Genomic DNA, 21,903 nt, shown 5'->3' on the forward strand with positions numbered 1-21,903 from the left:
TGTCTTTCAATGAGACTCTTACTTGGCTTTAAGTATGGACCTGGAAGGAAACGATGCCTGAAACAAGAATGAAAATGACTGATTATAGACTGAAGGATAAAAACTTCAAACACATACCTTTAAACACCATGAGTAGATCGATTTATTGTATTGTCATGTCCATTTATGCACAGTTATCACATGCAAATTGGGCAAACTGAACTAATGTTTTCTTTTTTAGGGTTATGGATTTTTTTGCCTCAAATTGCTACATAGTTCACAGCATAGCAGTGTATTTAGTGCATAACATGTCATCTGTACACTTTGGGCTGAAGGCTTGAATGAACTCTGTTTAAAAAACAGGACGTTTGATCAAAAATTTACCAACAACAAAACCCAAGATTGTGAATAAGAAGGTAAAATTGGCTGTAAGAAAATGTCAGATATTTGGATACGAAACTTTGAAAACCTACCAGAAAGAATTTACTCTGCAAACAATTAAAATATAGATTATTAGAGTGCAGAGTCTACCAAAAATCACCTCTGAGATCTGTGGATTTCAGCTGGTTTCTTTTCTTTTTTATTCAAAAGCTTCCTTTTCTAGCTTTTCTTTGTCCTCTCAGACAGCAGACCCTCCAGCAGAGAAAACACACACAGGATAAAAGTGGGGATAATAAGCAGAAGTTAACAGACATTTAATGGAGTATAATTTTTCTGTTAGTTTATTTTCTGTCTGTTAACACTGCTGCTGTTGTTAGTAACCACTTTAACCACAGGACCTTTTAAACCCCACTGAGGGTAATTTAATACCTGCCTCATGATCAGAAATAGAAAAAAAAATCAATATTGTCATAACTTCCCAGTTCTAGTTAATAATAATAATTAGAAAATTGACCAAATTAACCTAAGATTTGTTTGAAAATGTTTGGGGGGGGAAAGACTTTCCTATTTGTGTCAGTTTACACCAGGACAAAGAAACATCCAGGACCTTTTCAAACACTCTGAGGTCTGATTTCAGGTTTTTAAGACATGAAATCCCCCGTTTATTCTTTAGCTCTCTTTAAAAAAATGCATTATTGTTATTAGATTAGGACCTTCAATAGTTAGTAAATATATATATATATATATATATATATATATATATATATATATATATATATATATATATATATATATAATATTAATATTTTTGGCTCATTTAAATGCACGTTTAATAGAAATTACAACCCAAACCTGTTAAGAAAATAATTTTACATAGGTGCAATTACTGAATTTGACAAGAAACAAAATTCAAACAGCTTCAGACTATTTATCTCCAGTGAGTAAAAAATATAATCCAGTGTAAAGCGGACTTTTTTAATGATACACACATCCCTGTATTTAAATTTGATGAAAAAACTCCTAAAAATATTTTTTTATTACTGAAAGGAAGTATTCAGTCTACTTCATATATTAAATGTATATGTAAATCATTATGTAATATTCAGATAATGAATTGTTAATTCTTGGTGATTTCAAAGTAAACACTGTTAACAAAAAAGGGGGAAAAACAAGCAACAAAAGGGGTAAAAACAGATGACAAATACATTTAAAATCCTAAAATAAAAAGCACATGAATGACAGCTGACACAGTTTACTGCCCATGTGCAAAAACACACAAAAAGTAAAAACTTACTTTTTGTTTAATACATTTTAATTCCATCAGTTGCAAATTTATCCAGAAATTCCTTGAAATTCCTGGAACAAAAATCTTGGAATTGTCTAACAACATTTCTACTTGAGCTTAACTATAATGGACATCTCTGTAGGTCAATAATAGGTGAAACTACAGGTGCATAAAAAGCTGCATATAAACTTACCTGTGACACCGGGCACCGAACCGAACAGTTGAATTTATCCTAACAAGATGTTTCCGATGAACAGGGAGACGAAAGGATGGAGGTTTGACTGTGATGTGAAGCCGCTCAGCATCTGACTGAACATCACAGTCAATCAGAGGGCTTCAGTCTGACTACACCTCGCTCTGCATCTCTCTCTCTCTCCCCGTTACACACTCACACACGCTCTCCGTCTCTTTTCCTTTCAAACACACGGACGATTTACCTCACTCGGCCACTCACACTTAATCCACAGAGTGTTTAACTGCCCTTTGAATTATAAAAACTGCTTTCAGTAAAAGTGAGGAAGAGGGAGTGTTAAAAAAATAGCAAACATAAAAGGGACGAGCACAATGACGAATCTAAAAACGAGCACAAATCTTTAATCTAATCTGCAAACTAATGCAGGAACAGGTGGATGTAAAATGGCAACCAACCTCCATGTTAAGATTTTTATAAACACCTAGAAGTGGATGAGAAAGAGCAGAAAACAACAGCAAAGCAGGAGAAAGTGAATAAAGTTGAAACACCGGCCTTGTAGTTTGTTGAAGCTGTGAGAGCAGCACCTTTATTTAGAGAAACTTTAGAGCAGATTTGAAGTTTGAGGAGAACAAATCAAGCATGAATAAATTAAATGGTTGCCCCTCTCTAAGCCTGGTTCCCGTAGAGGTCTCTTCCTTTTATAAGGGAGTTCTGCCTTCCCACCATCACCAAGTACTGATCATATAGGAATGTTTGGCTGTTTGGGTTTTCAACGGTCTAAAGTTCAGCCTTGTCTTATTTACAGTGTTAATAAAAGTTACTGTTGGCTGGTTGCCCCACGGGCTCACCACAGCAGGCATATGCACGTTTTTTTCATACATCTCCATTTAAGGCCTCAGTCAGAGACCAGTGGCTGACCCCCTTGCAACCACCATTCCCCAGTTAAACATGCATATTCCCTGACTGGTTAGTGAGTGGTTGCTGGAGGTTGAAACAGTTTGCATGGATGATGTCGATTTATCTGCAAACACCAGCCGACTACTAGCCGTGCGGTAGGAAAACATAAAAAAAAAGTGTGACAAACTGAAAATGGAGACTGTTTATCTTCAACGCTGTGTCTTACTGCTGACAAGCAACACAATTCAAAACAGGCAACTTTTATTTTGACAAGCAAACTTTCTCTGTTTTTGATCTATGGCTCTGTGGTTTGTTAGTGTTTGCAGACAAATTGGCATCTTCCACGGGGAACTGTGGCAAACTGTGACCAAAGCAATCACAAGGTCTGTGCTGCAACACCATACACGTTTTCTGCAACCATTTTCACTTAACGACAGCCAAAAACCACTTTCTCGTCGATCAGAGTATACACAGTACACATAGTTACCAGGCAGTCACCTTCCAATCTATAGGCCTTTGTGTCTAGGCCTTAACGGATTTCTTTGCACATTTACGGAAAACAGAAATCTCTCACTCACAAAAATATTCAGACTAAAAAATGTAGCTACTTACTTATCTAGAAGCTGTCTGAAGTCCATTCATGAACCTTGCAAACAGATCGCTCTTTATGAAAATGATGTCTCTGCATGTCCAGAACGTGAGCTCTGATACTGGAAGCTCTGGTTTCTGTTTGGAGTTGGAGTTCTATTAACAAGTCACATTTCATTCTGCTTATGTAGAAAGCAAAAGTTTCTACTGGCTTGATTTCATTTACATTCATTACATTTACATACATTCATTAACAATGGATGTTGAATAAAAAGCAAAGACTCAGATAGCTGCTAGCTAAACCACCCGTGGTTTGTATTCACCTGTGGCTTCTACAGGTGAATACAGCTGATGGGCTCCTAGATTGGTGAAACTTTGGTTTGATACTTGGTTAGTTGATGATCTTGATAATCTAGTATTAGCAGATGAATGATTTGTCATGGCTGTTCCAGTCTAGTAGCCAAAGTATCCTGTGGCATGAATGCTCCTGATGTGTTCATTGGACTTTTATTGTTAGATAGAACATAGTTGAGACATATGGAAAAGTGCTTGTGTTAATTAGACAATGTGAGGTTGTTAAAGGCACTTTTTGCTCAGGTAGATACAAGAACTAGTCCACTTACGATGCAGTAACAACTTTGAGGTGAGCACAGTGCCAACTGGCATGAACAACACTGCTGAATAACTTATGAGGGCTGGTACTTTTATCACAGGATTAATTGAAAAATGCTGGTAGTAAAGCAGCTACTCCTTTGTGTTGAAAGAAGCCATTTGAGGTTGTTCAGTCATCTGACGTCTGAATTATGCTTCACCGGTAAATGTGCATGGATGCATGGATGGACAGGAAATCAACACTGTAAACATCCACATAACTCGACGTTCATCTTTCAAAAACTCTTAAGTCAAGTTGGACATATACAGCACAACTTTAAATAAAGCTGAACGATGTTGTTTTAGTAAGTTATTTGTTCTACATTAAGAGGAGAACGTTAACTTTATTTATTCATCATGAAATGCACAAAAAAGGGGGTTGGAATATTCTCTGAACAGTTTCCTGAACATGACATCAGCCGTCCATTTAATAAACCAATTAATCACCTAAAACGAAACAGGCGTCACTGGACCAATCGCCTCCCTGGCGCACGTTTAAATGTCATATGACAGTGTTGAAGAAAAACACCAGAAGCTGTTGAGAGCAGCATGTAATGGAGAATAGGTCAGATCCAAGTGGGAAACATCTGGAAAGACATCCGATATCTGGACAGTGCATGGAGCCTTAAAAAGGGAGTGTGTGCGTGTTTTAATCAGCAGGCAGTGACGGGTGGAGATTACAGGCTTTAGAGACTTAACTGGCATAAAACAGGGAGGCAGGTAAGGAAAGAACGCACACACGCATGCACACGCACACACACACACACACACACACACGCCAGTTCATGAAGGGAAGTTTTTGTGTTGAGCTGAATGATATTCACGTAAGCAGTTTCTTAAATACAGAAGCATTTATTGAAATAAAATCAGTAACAATTTCACAGTTTAACACTGCAGACAGACAAAACAAATACAGTTTTAAAAGAGTTAAAGTTGCACTAAAACATTTCGGCTAAAAATATTTTAACCTCACAACCTTTAAAAGTGAAAATGCAAGTTAAATAAAGGTGACCTGTTCTGCTCTATTCCTATATTTAATCGGGGACTCTACTTAAGTAGATCTGCATGATTCAGTTCAAACCAAACCTGAAGAGGAAACATCCACAGCTGTATTGTTAGAAAACAAAGTATTCATAGCTGTCAAAGTCTTTACTTTTACATAGGTCTATGTTATTATTTGAAACCTCAGCCATATTTATTATGAGGGTCTGACGCTGTCATGGAACAGAAAATAAAGGAAAGCAGGAGAGGACCATGAAATCCATGACCAGTTTTAAAAGCAGCGTCCAGCATCTAAATTTCAGTCACAGCTCTGTAGTGTGGTTAAAAGTACTAAATGACCGTCTGTAAGGCAACACAAATGAGGAAAACTAAATTCTGAAGGGTTGATAAACCCAAAAACAGCTGTTCCAAATCTCAATGAAACTAAAACACATCTGGAAAAACTTAATGGAGAGTGGATTTAAGTCATTTTAACTCTTTTTCAATGAAAGCATTGTTTACTCGTCCATACTGAAATAAAATGAAATGTTGGACTGCTGTTTATAGACTGTTTCAGTTAAATATCTGCGAACTCCGGGCCCAGACGAAGAAAGCAGCTCCTTAAATAAAGTCTAGAGGATAAATATGAAAACATTGACTCTTGGATGAGGAAAAATGTGCAAACCAATTTAAAAAGAAGCAGATAACCAAGTTCAAAGTGAGACGAAACAAAAGAGATTATGGGTTTTTTTCACCTGAGAAAAAGTTTGTTCTAACACGTGAAACTATGACCAAGATTTGGTATTAAAATCATGTAATCCTGCAAAAAATTAAATATACAAATTACAGTAAAGAAGAAAACACTTTGACTTTTAAGGCAAAACATCCATTTAAAAAGTAAAATAATCAAAAGAAAAAGTGAGCGCACACCGTGTGGCGACAGAACGCTGATCCGTTTATGTGCAGCTGTGCTGGAACCAGCAACGAGTACCTAACATTTGATGCTCCTGAACGCAGTTGTGGCCACTATGGAAGCTTGTTTTCACCACTGAAAAAGACTTTATTAATGAATTGAAAATTAATTGCAAGTCAAAATTTCAGCTCATTAAGAAGTTGAGATTTGAAAATATGCAATTCTAGATTTTGAAATAATAACTTAGAGCTGCCTGTGATGTTTTTTTTTTTTTTTGCAGTTATGGAAACGAGCTTCCACAGACCAGAGTTTGTTTCCGTCTTGCAACTGAAGCCAAAAAAAAATCAAAACAAAAAAATCAAATCTGTATCGCCCCCTGGAGACTTGGCAGTAGAAATTCAAACTAAATATCTGGCAATGGTCTTTTTGTGAATGGAAAACTTAAGATGGGAACCAGATGAGCTGAATCAACAAACCCATACTGCACCTGAAATGTTAATTTGTTCAAATGTATGTAATGACTTCTTGCCACAGATATTGAGTTGGAACTTCAGGAATTGAAATTTTAGGACAAAAAACAAAAAAAACAAAACAGGAAGATGCGAACATCAGTAACACTTCAAATCAATATTAAAATGAGAAGAGAAACTCATGGGACCTGGTTTATCTCACATGCTAATGCAGCTGCTTCACTGAATTTTAAACTCATGTAAGAAAATACTGAGTGTTTCTTCTTGAGATTTTATTTTTTAAATAAACATTTATTTTTGTCTTCAAGTCTTTATTGTCAGGAGAGCAGGTCAGACTCAAACCCTGGCCTCTGCAGTAGACATTTGGTATATGTCCTTTACTCTATATTAGAATAAAAGATTTATAAGGGGTTTACTGCCTGTTTTGATTGTTTGAATTATTAGTAATATGATTATCTACATAATATCCCCCCCACAGTTTAATCACGTTTAGGTGATTTTTCTCATATTTCAGCTTAAAAAGATTTACTCAAATATTTTACTGATGATTAAAATCATTGATTTCTGTTGACTAATTTGCTAAACAAAGTTAAACTGTCACATTTTGATCTCAAACCCAGACGTCCAGCTCTACCAAAACAGTTTGATAATTATTCACTTAAGAGAATAGTTCAGTGAGTGAACACTTAGATCTGCGTACAGCTGCATTAGATGCTGAAATAAACGGTTTCTTTACTGCTGAAAATAAATAGAAACCAATTAAAGAAATTCAGGCACTGTGAACTCTCCAGCTGCATTATAAACTGTTAACAAAAGCCTAACATAAACGCACCACTACCACCATTAAGTATCCTGTGTCCTGATTGGTCAGACAGGTAGTGACTCAGAGGGGTGGAAGAACAGGGCGGGGCTTCCTAGATGCATAGTGAGAATAATTTTATGATGGCATCTCTGAAAATGAAAGAAGGAGAAAAAAAATTACACATAAAAGCATTGCAGATAAACACAAATGAACAAAACTACGCTGAAACAGTCCAGAAAAACTCCACTTTATTTTGCTTCAGTGCTTAAATGATCAGGTTCTGTCAGCAGCTATAATGACAGAGTTTCACACAGGAATACTTTATGGCTCCATTAGTGTTAGTCATAGCTGTAGTGTTTCTTTTATCTATAACAGAAATGGTAACATGATCTAACATGAATGGTACCGGCTGTGAAAACAAATCTGGAGTTCCACAAAGCTCTATCCAGGGGACACTACTTTTTCCCTCTACACATGCTTCCTTGTAGATCAAATTACAGATGACTACAAAATCTTATTTTGCTGTGTTTCCACTTACAACTACTTATTTATGTAAAATGGCCCGCCACCAGGCTTATGGTTAAAAAGGCTGAATAGGGGTAATTAACCCTTGATGCACTTTTCTGAACTAAGTAGTTTCTGCCATAACCCCGCATTTCAGCCCTGCGTACAAAACAAAATGACTGTGTGTGCATCAGACATTAGTGATGCATAGACAAGCTTAACTATCTATGAAGCTGTGTTTGGAAAAAGCCAGAACAGTTATCAAACCACATCTTTGAGATATACTGAGATGCAGTATATCAAAATGCATATTTAAGGGTAGAGGGGAGGAAAGCATTAAAGAGGATTGTAGAAACGGTTTGGATTAACCTTGCTAATTCAATTTGCCCCATGCTGCATTTTGTTATAGACATGATAATTGCAAGTGGGTTTAAATCTAGCTTAACAAAAAAAACATGGGTAATTACCACTGTTAAGTCGAGTATACAGAAAGGAAACATTGTTTTTAAACAGGGTACAGGCTGCACATAAATATGACCTGCATTTACTTAATAGCGAGCATGAAAACTGAAATTTTAAATACGAACCTGCCATACAGAATCAAATGGTTGCAAACAACCTCGCTTCACCCTGGATCAGGATTTTAACGTTGATCAGAACTTTATGGAAAAGGTCTTTTGCTCCATGAGAAAAAACAAATCTCATGGACCTGCACTTACAAAATTCCTTGAAAAACTGGTGAAGTCCTGAATTTTCAGGCAAACTGAACATGTGTTTGACACCATGCAGTTTGCTTATACACCACATACAAGAGTAATATCCTGCCTCTGTGACAGAACTTAACTTTCTAACAGTTAGAGGAAAAATGGGTTCGTGTTTGACTTCAGCAACATATTTTAATCAGATATTTTTTTAGAATAATTTGACATGAATAGAAATATTGTGTGCAGGTCTTGAGTTTTTAAACTAAGGCCTCAGCCAAGCAGGCTTGAAGACCAGTCAGTGAAAAATGTCTGACATGCAGACATTCCTGGCATTAAAAACCTCAATATGGTTGCTTTGATTGCTAGCATATTGCTGCAATTGCCCACAGCTTGCATGGTAAATGGACTGGTTCTTATAAATCGCTTTTCTAATCTGCTTGAGCATTGAAATCATTTTATACAACTTGTATAAATTACCCATTCAGACACACATTTATACACAGTAACTTGCCCAAGGATCCTTTGGCATGCAGACTGGAGCAGCCAGAAATCGAACTACCAACCTTCCAAGTGGTAGCTCTACCTCGCATGCCAGTGCCAGTGCAAATGAAAGATTGAAAGTGAGCCATCTACATCTTCAGTTTCAAAGCAAAAGTTGTACTTTTCCAAATGTCTTAATTGCAACTTTTACTTTTAAGGGGAATGGTCTCCATTTTGAGTTTGCATCGCAGTTCTCTCGTTTCACTACTTCTGCTTCACTGTATGACTTTGTACAGGGAGTTTCAGAAGGTTTATAAAGTTCAGAGCAACACGGCATAAAAACAACTTTGTTCCGGTAGCCGTGAATCAGAGGAACAAATTACAGCTTTTATACACTTTATGATAGAGTGTGGATTATTTATTATTCATTCTTCTTCATTATGTTATGCTTATCTGTCATTTGAAAATGGATGACTCACCTACTGCAGACAAAGTGTATGTGCAGGCACAAACAAAGTAATCTGAACCTGAAATATTATCATGGCTATTATCAACATATAAGTGTCCGGTGCTTTGAATGCTCAGTAAGAGCAGAAAGTTAAATTAAAAACTATCTTTTAACCAACCTCGTTCTTATGATGGGAAATTACAGTCAAATCAAAGCCTATCACGTTAACAAAGCGTCTATATACAGTGGGGCAATAAAGTATTTAGTCAGCCACCGATTGTGCAAGTTCCCCCACCTAAAATGATGACAGAGGTCAGTAATTTGCACCAGAGGTACACTTCAACTGTGAGAGACAGAATGTGAAAAAAAAAAAATCCATGAATCCACATGGTAGGATTTGTAAAGAATTTATTCGTAAATCAGGGTGGAAAATAAGTATTTGGTCAATAATTCAATTCAATTCAATTTTATTTATATAGCGCCAAATCACAACAAAAGTCGCCTCAAGGCCTCAATAACAAAAATACAACTCAATACTTTGTAACATAACCTTTGTTGGCAATAACAGAGGTCAAACGTTTACTATAGGTCTTTACCAGGTTTGCACACACAGTAGCTGGTATTTTGGCCCATTCCTCCATGCAGATCTTCTCGAGAGCAGTGATGTTTTGGGGCTGTCGCCGAGCAACACGGACTTTCAACTCCCGCCACAGATTTTCTATGGGGTTGAGGTCTGGAGACTGGCTAGGCCACTCCAGGACTTTCAAATGCTTCTTACGGAGCCACTCCTTTGTTGCCCGGGCGGTGTGTTTTGGATCATTGTCATGTTGGAAGACCCAGCCTCGTTTCATCTTCAAAGTTCTCACTGATGGAAGGAGGTTTTGGCTCAAAATCTCACGATACATGGCCCCATTCATTCTGTCCTTAACACGGATCAGTCGTCCTGTCCCCTTGGCAGAAAAACAGCCCCATAGCATGATGTTTCACCTGTGGCTTCTACAGGTGAATACAGCTGATGGGCTCCTAGATTGGTGAAACTTTGGTTTGATACTTGGTTAGTTGATGATCTTGATAATCTAGTATTAGCAGATGAATGATTTGTCATGGCTGTTCCAGTCTAGTAGCCAAAGTATCCTGTGGCATGAATGCTCCTGATGTGTTCATTGGACTTTTATTGTTAGATAGACATAGTTGAGACATATGGAAAAGTGCTTGTGTTAATTAGACAATGTGAGGTTGTTAAAGGCACTTTTTGCTCAGGTAGATACAAGAACTAGTCCACTTACGATGCAGTAACAACTTTGAGGTGAGCACAGTGCCAACTGGCATGAACAAACACTGCTGAATAACTTATGAGGGCTGGTACTTTTCACAGGATTAATTGAAAAATGCTGGTAGTAAAGCAGCTACTCCTTTGTGTTGAGAAGCCATTTGAGGTTGTTCAGTCATCTGACGTCTGAATTATGCTTCACCGGTAAATGTGCATGGATGCATGGATGGACAGGAAATCAACACTGTAAACATCCACATAACTCGACGTTCATCTTTCAAAAACTCTTAAGTCAAGTTGGACATATACAGCACAACTTTAAATAAAGCTGAACGATGTTGTTTTAGTAAGTTATTTGTTCTACATTAAGAGGAGAACGTTAACTTTATTTATTCATCATGAAATGCACAAAAAAGGGGGTTGGAATATCTCTGAACAGTTTCCTGAACATGACATCAGCCGTCCATTTAATAAACCAATTAATCACCTAAAACGAAACAGGCGTCACTGGACCAATCGCCTCCCTGGCGCACGTTTAAATGTCATATGACAGTGTTGAAGAAAAACACCAGAAGCTGTTGAGAGCAGCATGTAATGGAGAATAGGTCAGATCCAAGTGGGAAACATCTGGAAAGACATCCGATATCTGGACAGTGCATGGAGCCTTAAAAAGGGAGTGTGTGCGTGTTTTAATCAGCAGGCAGTGACGGGTGGAGATTACAGGCTTTAGAGACTTAACTGGCATAAAACAGGGAGGCAGGTAAGGAAAGAACGCACACACGCATGCACACGCACACACACACACACACACACACACGCCAGTTCATGAAGGGAAGTTTTTGTTTGAGCTGAATGATATTCACGTAAGCAGTTTCTTAAATACAGAAGCATTTATTGAAATAAAATCAGTAACAATTTCACAGTTTAACACTGCAGACAGACAAAACAAATACAGTTTTAAAAGAGTTAAAGTTGCACTAAAACATTTCGGCTAAAAATATTTTAACCTCACAACCTTTAAAAGTGAAAATGCAAGTTAAATAAAGGTGACCTGTTCTGCTCTATTCCTATATTTAATCGGGGACTCTACTTAAGTAGATCTGCATGATTCAGTTCAAACCAAACCTGAAGAGGAAACATCCACAGCTGTATTGTTAGAAAACAAAGTATTCATAGCTGTCAAAGTCTTACTTTTACATAGGTCTATGTTATTATTTGAAACCTCAGCCATATTTATTATGAGGGTCTGACGCTGTCATGGAACAGAAAATAAAGGAAAGCAGGAGAGGACCATGAAATCCATGACCAGTTTTAAAAGCAGCGTCCAGCATCTAAATTTCAGTCACAGCTCTGTAGTGTGGTTAAAAGTACTAAATGACCGTCTGTAAGGCAACACAAATGAGGAAAACTAAATTCTGAAGGGTTGATAAACCCAAAAACAGCTGTTCCAAATCTCAATGAAACTAAAACACATCTGGAAAAACTTAATGGAGAGTGGATTTAAGTCATTTTAACTCTTTTTCAATGAAAGCATTGTTTACTCGTCCATACTGAAATAAAATGAAATGTTGGACTGCTGTTTATAGACTGTTTCAGTTAAATATCTGCGAACTCCGGGCCCAGACGAAGAAAGCAGCTCCTTAAATAAAGTCTAGAGGATAAATATGAAAACATTGACTCTTGGATGAGGAAAAATGTGCAAACCAATTTAAAAAGAAGCAGATAACCAAGTTCAAAGTGAGACGAAACAAAAGAGATTATGGGTTTTTTTCACCTGAGAAAAAGTTTGTTCTAACACGTGAAACTATGACCAAGATTTGGTATTAAAATCATGTAATCCTGCAAAAAATTAAATATACAAATTACAGTAAAGAAGAAAACACTTTGACTTTTAAGGCAAAACATCCATTTAAGAAAGTAAATAATCAAAAGAAAAAGTGACGCACACCGTGTGGCGACAGAACGCTGGATCCGTTTATGTGCAGCTGTGCTGGAACCAGCAAACGAGTAACCTAACATTTGATGCTCCTGAACGCAGTTGTGGCCACTATGGAAGCTTGTTTTCACCACTGAAAAAGACTTTATTAATGAATTGAAAATTAATTGCAAGTCAAAATTTCAGCTCATTAAGAAGTTGAGATTTGAAAATAATGCAATTCTAGATTTTGAAATAATAACTTAGAGCTGCCTGTGATGTTTTTTTTTTTTTTGCAGTTATGGAAACGAGCTTCCACAGACCAGAGTTTGTTTCCGTCTTGCAACTGAAGCCAAAAAAAAATCAAAACAAAAAAATCAAATCTGTATCGCCCCCTGGAGACTTGGCAGTAGAAATTCAAACTAAATATCTGGCAATGGTCTTTTGTGAATGGAAAACTTAAGATGGGAACCAGATGAGCTGAATCAACAAACCCATACTGCACCTGAAATGTTAATTTGTTCAAATGTATGTAATGACTTCTTGCCACAGATATTGAGTTGGAACTTCAGGAATTGAAATTTTAGGACAAAAAACAAAAAAAACAAAACAGGAAGATGCGAACATCAGTAACACTTCAAATCAATATTAAAATGAGAAGAGAAACTCATGGGACCTGGTTTATCTCACATGCTAATGCAGCTGCTTCACTGAATTTTAAACTCATGTAAGAAAATACTGAGTGTTTCTTCTTGAGATTTTATTTTTTAAATAAACATTTATTTTTGTCTTCAAGTCTTTATTGTCAGGAGAGCAGGTCAGACTCAAACCCTGGCCTCTGCAGTAGACATTTGGTATATGTCCTTTACTCTATATTAGAATAAAAGATTTATAAGGGGTTTACTGCCTGTTTTGATTGTTTGAATTATTAGTAATATGATTATCTACATAATATCCCCCCCACAGTTTAATCACGTTTAGGTGATTTTTCTCATATTTCAGCTTAAAAAGATTTACTCAAATATTTTACTGATGATTAAAATCATTGATTTCTGTTGACTAATTTGCTAAACAAAGTTAAACTGTCACATTTTGATCTCAAACCCAGACGTCCAGCTCTACCAAAACAGTTTGATAATTATTCACTTAAGAGAATAGTTCAGTGAGTGAACACTTAGATCTGCGTACAGCTGCATTAGATGCTGAAATAAACGGTTTCTTTACTGCTGAAAATAAATAGAAACCAATTAAAGAAATTCAGGCACTGTGAACTCTCCAGCTGCATTATAAACTGTTAACAAAAGCCTAACATAAACGCACCACTACCACCATTAAGTATCCTGTGTCCTGATTGGTCAGACAGGTAGTGACTCAGAGGGGTGGAAGAACAGGGCGGGGCTTCCTAGATGCATAGTGAGAATAATTTTATGATGGCATCTCTGAAAATGAAAGAAGGAGAAAAAAAATTACACATAAAAGCATTGCAGATAAACACAAATGAACAAAACTACGCTGAAACAGTCCAGAAAAACTCCACTTTATTTTGCTTCAGTGCTTAAATGATCAGGTTCTGTCAGCAGCTATAATGACAGAGTTTCACACAGGAATACTTTATGGCTCCATTAGTGTTAGTCATAGCTGTAGTGTTTCTTTTATCTATAACAGAAATGGTAACATGATCTAACATGAATGGTACCGGCTGTGAAAACAAATCTGGAGTTCCACAAAGCTCTATCCAGGGGACACTACTTTTTTCCCTCTACACATGCTTCCTTGTAGATCAAATTACAGATGACTACAAAATCTTATTTTGCTGTGTTTCCACTTACAACTACTTATTTATGTAAATGGCCCGCCACCAGGCTTATGGTTAAAAAGGCTGAATAGGGGTAATTAACCCTTGATGCACTTTTCTGAACTAAGTAGTTTCTGCCATAACCCCCGCATTTCAGCCCTGCGTACAAAACAAAATGACTGTGTGTGCATCAGACATTAGTGATGCATAGACAAGCTTAACTATCTATGAAGCTGTGTTTGGAAAAAGCCAGAACAGTTATCAAACCACATCTTTGAGATATACTGAGATGCAGTATATCAAAATGCATATTTAAGGGTAGAGGGGAGGAAAGCATTAAAGAGGATTGTAGAAACGGTTTGGATTAACCTTGCTAATTCAATTTGCCCCATGCTGCATTTTGTTATAGACATGATAATTGCAAGTGGGTTTAAATCTAGCTTAACAAAAAAAACATGGGTAATTACCACTGTTAAGTCGAGTATACAGAAAGGAAACATTGTTTTTAAACAGGGTACAGGCTGCACATAAATATGACCTGCATTTACTTAATAGCGAGCATGAAAACTGAAATTTTAAATACGAACCTGCCATACAGAATCAAATGGTTGCAAACAACCTCGCTTCACCCTGGATCAGGATTTTAACGTTGATCAGAACTTTATGGAAAAGGTCTTTTGCTCCATGAGAAAAAACAAATCTCATGGACCTGCACTTACAAAATTCCTTGAAAAACTGGTGAAGTCCTGAATTTTCAGGCAAACTGAACATGTGTTTGACACCATGCAGTTTGCTTATACACCACATACAAGAGTAATATCCTGCCTCTGTGACAGAACTTAACTTTCTAACAGTTAGAGGAAAAATGGGTTCGTGTTTGACTTCAGCAACATATTTTAATCAGATATTTTTTAGAATAATTTGACATGAATAGAAATATTGTGTGCAGGTCTTGAGTTTTAAACTAAGGCCTCAGCCAAGCAGGCTTGAAGACCAGTCAGTGAAAAATGTCTGACATGCAGACATTCCTGGCATTAAAAACCTCAATATGGTTGCTTTGATTGCTAGCATATTGCTGCAATTGCCCACAGCTTGCATGGTAAATGGACTGGTTCTTATAAATCGCTTTTCTAATCTGCTTGAGCATTGAAATCATTTTATACAACTTGTATAAATTACCCATTCAGACACACATTTATACACAGTATCTTGCCCAAGGATCCTTTGGCATGCAGACTGGAGCAGCCAGAAATCGAACTACCAACCTTCCAAGTGGTAGCTCTACCTCGCATGCCAGTGCCAGTGCAAATGAAAGATTGAAAGTGAGCCATCTACATCTTCAGTTTCAAAGCAAAAGTTGTACTTTTCCAAATGTCTTAATTGCAACTTTTACTTTTAAGGGGAATGGTCTCCATTTTGAGTTTGCATCGCAGTTCTCTCGTTTCACTACTTCTGCTTCACTGTATGACTTTGTACAGGGAGTTTCAGAAGGTTTATAAAGTTCAGAGCAACACGGCATAAAAACAACTTTGTTCCGGTAGCCGTGAATCAGAGGAACAAATTACAGCTTTTATACACTTTATGATAGAGTGTGGATTATTTATTATTCATTCTTCTTCATTATGTTATGCTTATCTGTCATTTGAAAATGGATGACTCACCTACTGCAGACAAAGTGTATGTGCAGGCACAAACAAAGTAATCTGAACCTGAAATATTATCATGGCTATTATCAACATATAAGTGTCCGGTGCTTTGAATGCTCAGTAAGAGCAGAAAGTTAAATTAAAAACTATCTTTTAACCAACCTCGTTCTTATGATGGGAAATTACAGTCAAATCAAAGCCTATCACGTTAACAAAGCGTCTATATACAGTGGGGCAATAAAGTATTTAGTCAGCCACCGATTGTGCAAGTTCCCCCACCTAAAATGATGACAGAGGTCAGTAATTTGCACCAGAGGTACACTTCAACTGTGAGAGACAGAATGTGAAAAAAAAAAAATCCATGAATCCACATGGTAGGATTTGTAAAGAATTTATTCGTAAATCAGGGTGGAAAATAAGTATTTGGTCAATAATTCAATTCAATTCAATTCAATTTTATTTATATAGCGCCAAATCACAACAAAAGTCGCCTCAAGGCCTCAATAACAAAAATACAACTCAATACTTTGTAACATAACCTTTGTTGGCAATAACAGAGGTCAAACGTTTACTATAGGTCTTTACCAGGTTTGCACACACAGTAGCTGGTATTTTGGCCCATTCCTCCATGCAGATCTTCTCGAGAGCAGTGATGTTTTGGGGCTGTCGCCGAGCAACACGGACTTTCAACTCCCGCCACAGATTTTCTATGGGGTTGAGGTCTGGAGACTGGCTAGGCCACTCCAGGACTTTCAAATGCTTCTTACGGAGCCACTCCTTTGTTGCCCGGGCGGTGTGTTTTGGATCATTGTCATGTTGGAAGACCCAGCCTCGTTTCAACTTCAAAGTTCTCACTGATGGAAGGAGGTTTTGGCTCAAAATCTCACGATACATGGCCCCATTCATTCTGTCCTTAACACGGATCAGTCGTCCTGTCCCCTTGGCAGAAAAAACAGCCCCATAGCATGATGTTTCCACCCCCATGCTTCACAGTAGGTATGGTGTTCTTGGGATGCAACTCAGTATTCTTCTTCCTCCAAACACGACGAGTTGAGTTTATACCAAAAAGTTCTACTTTGGTTTCATCTGACCACATGACATTCTCCCAATCCTCTGCTGTATCATCCATGTGCTCTCTGGCAAACTTCAGACGGGCCTGGACATGCACTGGCTTCAGCAGCGGAACACGTCTGGCACTGCGGGATTTGATTCCCTGCCGTTGTAGTGTGTTACTGATGGTGACCTTTGTTACTTTGGTCCCAGCTCTCTGCAGGTCATTCACCAGGTCCCCCCGTGTGGTTCTGGGATCTTTGCTCACCGTTCTCATGATCATTTTGACCCCACGGGATGAGATCTTGCGTGGAGCCCCAGATCGAGGGAGATTATCAGTGGTCTTGTATGTCTTCCATTTTCTGATGATTGCTCCCACAGTTGATTTTTTCACACCAAGCTGCTTGCCTATTGTAGATTCACTCTTCCCAGTCTGGTGCAGGTCTACAATACTTTTCCTGGTGTCCTTCGAAAGCTCTTTGGTCTTGGCCATGGCGGAGTTTGGAGTCTGACTGTTTGAGGCTGTGGACAGGTGTCTTTTATACAGATGATGAGTTCAAACAGGTGCCATTCATACAGGTAACGAGTGGGGGACAGAAAAGCTTCTTACAGAAGACGTTACAGGTCTGTGAGAGCCAGAGATTTTCCTTGTTTGAGGTGACCAAATACTTATTTTCCACCCTGATTTACGAATAAATTCTTTACAAATCCTACCATGTGGATTCATGGATTTTTTTTGTCACATTCTGTCTCTCACAGTTGAAGTGTACCTCTGGTGCAAATTACTGACCTCTGTCATCATTTTAAGTGGGGGAACTTGCACAATCGGTGGCTGACTAAATACTTTTTTGCCCCACTGTATCAAAGATCTTTCCGCAGAAAGGTCAGCTACTGTAAAAAACTTGCTAGGAAACATTTCTACAATCAGAAATTTCACAGCAGCACACGTGTATGTAGTACAAGTTATTCACTTTAAAGGTTAATACTTTTTTTATGCCTTCGAACAAGCGAGACTAAAACCAAACCGCCCGTCGCCATCATGTTTTTATCTCTCGAGGAAACGCACACTAGTGAGATCAGGTGTGTTTGTCTTACCTGGCGAATGGGATGTATGAGAGGCCGTACCTGTGGGATACAGCAGCAGCAGTCAGAGAGGTAACAAACAGTAACACGTGTGTGTGTGTGTGTGTGTGTGTGTGTGTGTGTGTGTGTTTTTTCTACCAGGTGAAGGCCAGAAACTGCAGGATACAGAAGAGCACAGCGAGGCCGTTGTTCTTCCACTGCAGAGACACAACAACACGAATCAAACACAAAAACAACACAACACGACTTGCTGCATCCAAACGTTTCATCGCAGTTTGTTTCTCACCCAGAACGCAGCACAGAGCGTCAGCACCAGACACACCTGCAGAGAGAGACAGTTTCACTCAGGTGGAGCTTACAGGTGAGTTTCAGCTACCTGTCGTTCATCAGGACGTCACGTGGCTTTTCCTGTAAACTCCGTTTTTGGAGCATGTTTGGACAAATTATGAGAGAAATCAGCTTTATTAACATTGACAAGCGAAAATGATTCACTCCGTGATTAAAAGTTTGAATTGATCTTCATCATCTTCAGCTGTAACTTCATCTTCAGCCTTAACCTGGATACAGAGATTAGACACTTTAAACTAGATTTCATCCACAGTTAAATTTGCCAACGCAACACAAATGCAAAAAAAACCCCCCAAAAAAACAAAAAACAGATGAAAGCTACTTTAAGCTGCTCCCAGATTCACAGCAGGTAGATCCACGTGTTTGATTTACTGAATAAACCTTATGGGATATGCCTCTCATCCCACAATTGAACTACCTGTATATGTAAACCACTACACTACAGACCTACTAGAAACCTTAGACACAAATAAGGTAAATGCAAATGTGGATAAAAAAATGACTGAAATGTAAAAGTTACACAGAGAGGATTTTTTTTTTTTTTTTTTTTTTTTTTTTTTTTAAAATAGGAAACCTGTTTTTATGCCCTCTACCACTTATCTTACCTGTCACATTAGTCACACTGGTCAGGTTTTTATTCATCATTGTTTTAATGGTGTTTATTTTCAATATTATTTCTCTATTTTTGAATGGTTTTGTTGATTGATTTCACTGTGTTCTAAAATACTCCTGAACAAAAACTAGACTGGACTTCCCACAACCTCGGCACTGACTGGGGACCAGTTCATCTATAGCGCCAACAATCAGGTACTTTTCCAAGAATCAGTATCGGGCTTGAAATCCTACCATCGTGACAATCCTAGCTGGACCCCCCGCTGTTTGTGTGTTCAGTTTCTTCCATCACTGTGTATTTGAGAAATTGCTCTAATTAAATCAACATGAGGACAGAATAATGAAAATCTGGACTTCTTTAAGCTTCATGAAGATGTCTCAACTTTCATCCAAGAGCTGAAGAAGCTTCTTGGATGAGAGGTGAAATCTTCACGAAGCTTAAGTGAGTCCAGTAGCTTTCTTTTCAAGCTCCTTAGACTACCTTGATCTGGATGACTGAGAAACTTACAGACAATAATGAAAAGTTATTTGTTCTCACCAGCATGATGACGGTGGCGAGCACTCGCTCTTTAGCCCACATGGTCTTCAGCTGCCGGCACGGACCCATCAGGAACATGGTGCTGAAAAAGAAAAAGATTTCGTCAGTCAAAGCTCCGATTTCTACCACTAGAGGACGACGTTTCCCTTCATAAAAACACTGAAGTCAATACCGGCCCTCAGTGATGATGGGTAATGTAGTATCAGGTTAGGTCTGCTTATTACCTGGACAGAGCGCAGATGTTTCCCAGAATGTAGAGGACAGCGAACACAGCGAGACCAAAGCCAGGGACCCACAACAAGCAGGTACCCTGATAAAGGAAAACAGGAAGTCACCACAGCAAATCTGTCATAGAAACAGTAAACACAGTCCAGGAGTGTCATTTACTCACCAGGATGGAGCACACGACTCCTAAAACGAAGCAGATCAGGAAACCCTTCACCCGTGTCCCCCAGGACAGCGTCGATGCCTGATTGGCTCTCTGCACAGAATTTGTCGTCATTAGCATCATGATGATCTCACAGACTAAATGTTTGCTATTGATGTTTATTTTTTAGTTGGTGACTTTAGTATTAAAGGAGTTTAAATTGAAGATTGTATATTGACTCAGAATTCATGAAATTGACATTAAGAGTCTTTAGGTTATTCTTCTTTGTGTCAAAGGCAAGTAACTAAAAGCTTTAAAGTGAATGAAGACTAATAACAGCTGTTACTATTGTGACATTAAAGTGTAATATCTCAGAAACATTGTTCAACTAACATTTACTCTTCTTCAGTTAACCAAATTTAAACGGTTTTAGCACTTGTTTAGTGCAGGCGAGTCTAACACGGCACCAAAGCGTCCGATTCGACCCACTGGACGCTCATTCATCACTCCAGCTTTTCAATAAAAAGCACTTTTGTTCATTTTGTGGCGATGCTTGATGGAAATGTTTGGCAAGTTCAAACCACAAAACCACCACTGCACCACCACTAAAAAAAACAACTGAGGTAAAATAACATTGCCTTATTGGATAAAACAGACAAATTTTACCTGTTACTTAATTATTCAGCGAATCACAAATCTTAAAAAAATTGCAATAATATTGTATCGCAGGATTCCTGTTGATTCCCACCTTTAGTACCTGGGTTTAAAATCTCAGTTTTTCCACCTTTGCTGAGTCTGAAAAGGGAAAGTGACTCTTCACTAATCCTTTCAACTATCAATTTAAAAGATGATTAAGTGGGGAGGGTGTGGGAAAATGTGACACTTTAAACAGCTGCATATATTGACAATAGACTCAATAAGTGTGGGAAACTGAGCTGTTTTAATTCTCAGGCCGTCAGGTGGATGAGGTGACAGGTGTTTTACTCTAATTTAAGGTTAGAGATTTTTTAAATCCTGGTTATGGTTCATGTGAGCGTGAGCAGAAACTTCCATATACTCTTTAATGAGGGAGGTCTGTTGTATATATTTGAGCTTACGTGGCCTAACAGTTAAAATGAGTGTGACAGCCCTGGTTCATGACAGCAGTGGTAGTCTATCCAACAAATGTCAATTTGATGATAATAAAAACACAATCCCGCCCCGAAATGCACATTTGCGAGCCTCTAAGTATTTCAAATGTGGAAGTTATTAAAGCATTGACTTCCTTAAGTTACAACTGTCAAAGTTATTAACTATCAAAAGTAACTTTATTGCCTTACTTCTAGTGCAGTTTTATGATTTGTGCAGAGGTTAAACAGCAAGAAGAAGCAATTTCGCCTGAATTAACTATACTTTACATGAACATTTGTTTTTATCTTATAACACCAAGTATGCCGAATTAAACACTATAGGTTCCTCTTCGTTATATATGATCCATGTAATGATATCTATCTGAGAATAACCGGGACACTGAAGGAAAATTAAAATCGGTTCACTTCTCAGCCATGTTCTGCAGCGTGTTACTTTCTAAAAGCGCTTTTACGAAGGTTTACTCTGGATGAACATCACACATAATGTTTTCCCCTGGAGGTCCAAGTCACACTGGATCTAAAAGTACCATTTTGAAGTCTGTGAGTTCACACCTGGCTGAGTTATATCTGCAGATTCTGGCACTACGTCCGTTTTAACAGGTTAATTTAGCGAAACCAGCTAACCGGCTAAAAACAACATCACCTCCAGTATGCCGCTCCCATCTGCGTTCCCATCATCCTGCCCGCTCAAAACCTTCTTCAATTTATCCATGAACTCCTTTTGTTCTTCAATAAAGGCGATAAAACGCTTCTAAAATTTCCAGAAGCTTCCCAAGTGCTGGAAGTTTCAGGTGTTTTGGGGCGGTGAAGTTACACCGAAGAGAAGAGCACATCAACAGGTGCAGCACTTCCGCCTGCAGTACCGCCCCTGGC

At 38.1% G+C, this 21,903-nt stretch overlaps 1 protein-coding gene across 1 annotated transcript; it reads right to left on the minus strand.

Moving 5' to 3' along the window:
- Positions 1–12,757: 12,757 nt before the first annotated feature.
- Positions 12,758–21,870, minus strand: sft2d2b (SFT2 domain containing 2b). Its single transcript, XM_040051760.1, has 8 exons — positions 21,674–21,870; positions 19,925–20,014; positions 19,758–19,843; positions 19,534–19,615; positions 18,322–18,357; positions 18,174–18,232; positions 18,048–18,077; positions 12,758–13,900 (listed from the first exon to the last, which is right to left on the minus strand). Exons 1-8 carry the CDS (start codon positions 21,740–21,742, stop codon positions 13,864–13,866), a joined length of 489 nt encoding a protein of 162 aa, XP_039907694.1. The 5' UTR covers positions 21,743–21,870; the 3' UTR covers positions 12,758–13,863.
- Positions 21,871–21,903: the final 33 nt, after the last annotated feature.

The sequence above is a fragment of the Simochromis diagramma genome, unplaced genomic scaffold (genome assembly GCF_900408965.1).
Source record: "Simochromis diagramma unplaced genomic scaffold, fSimDia1.1 OVJJ01000107.1, whole genome shotgun sequence".
NCBI lineage: Eukaryota > Metazoa > Chordata > Actinopteri > Cichliformes > Cichlidae > Simochromis > Simochromis diagramma.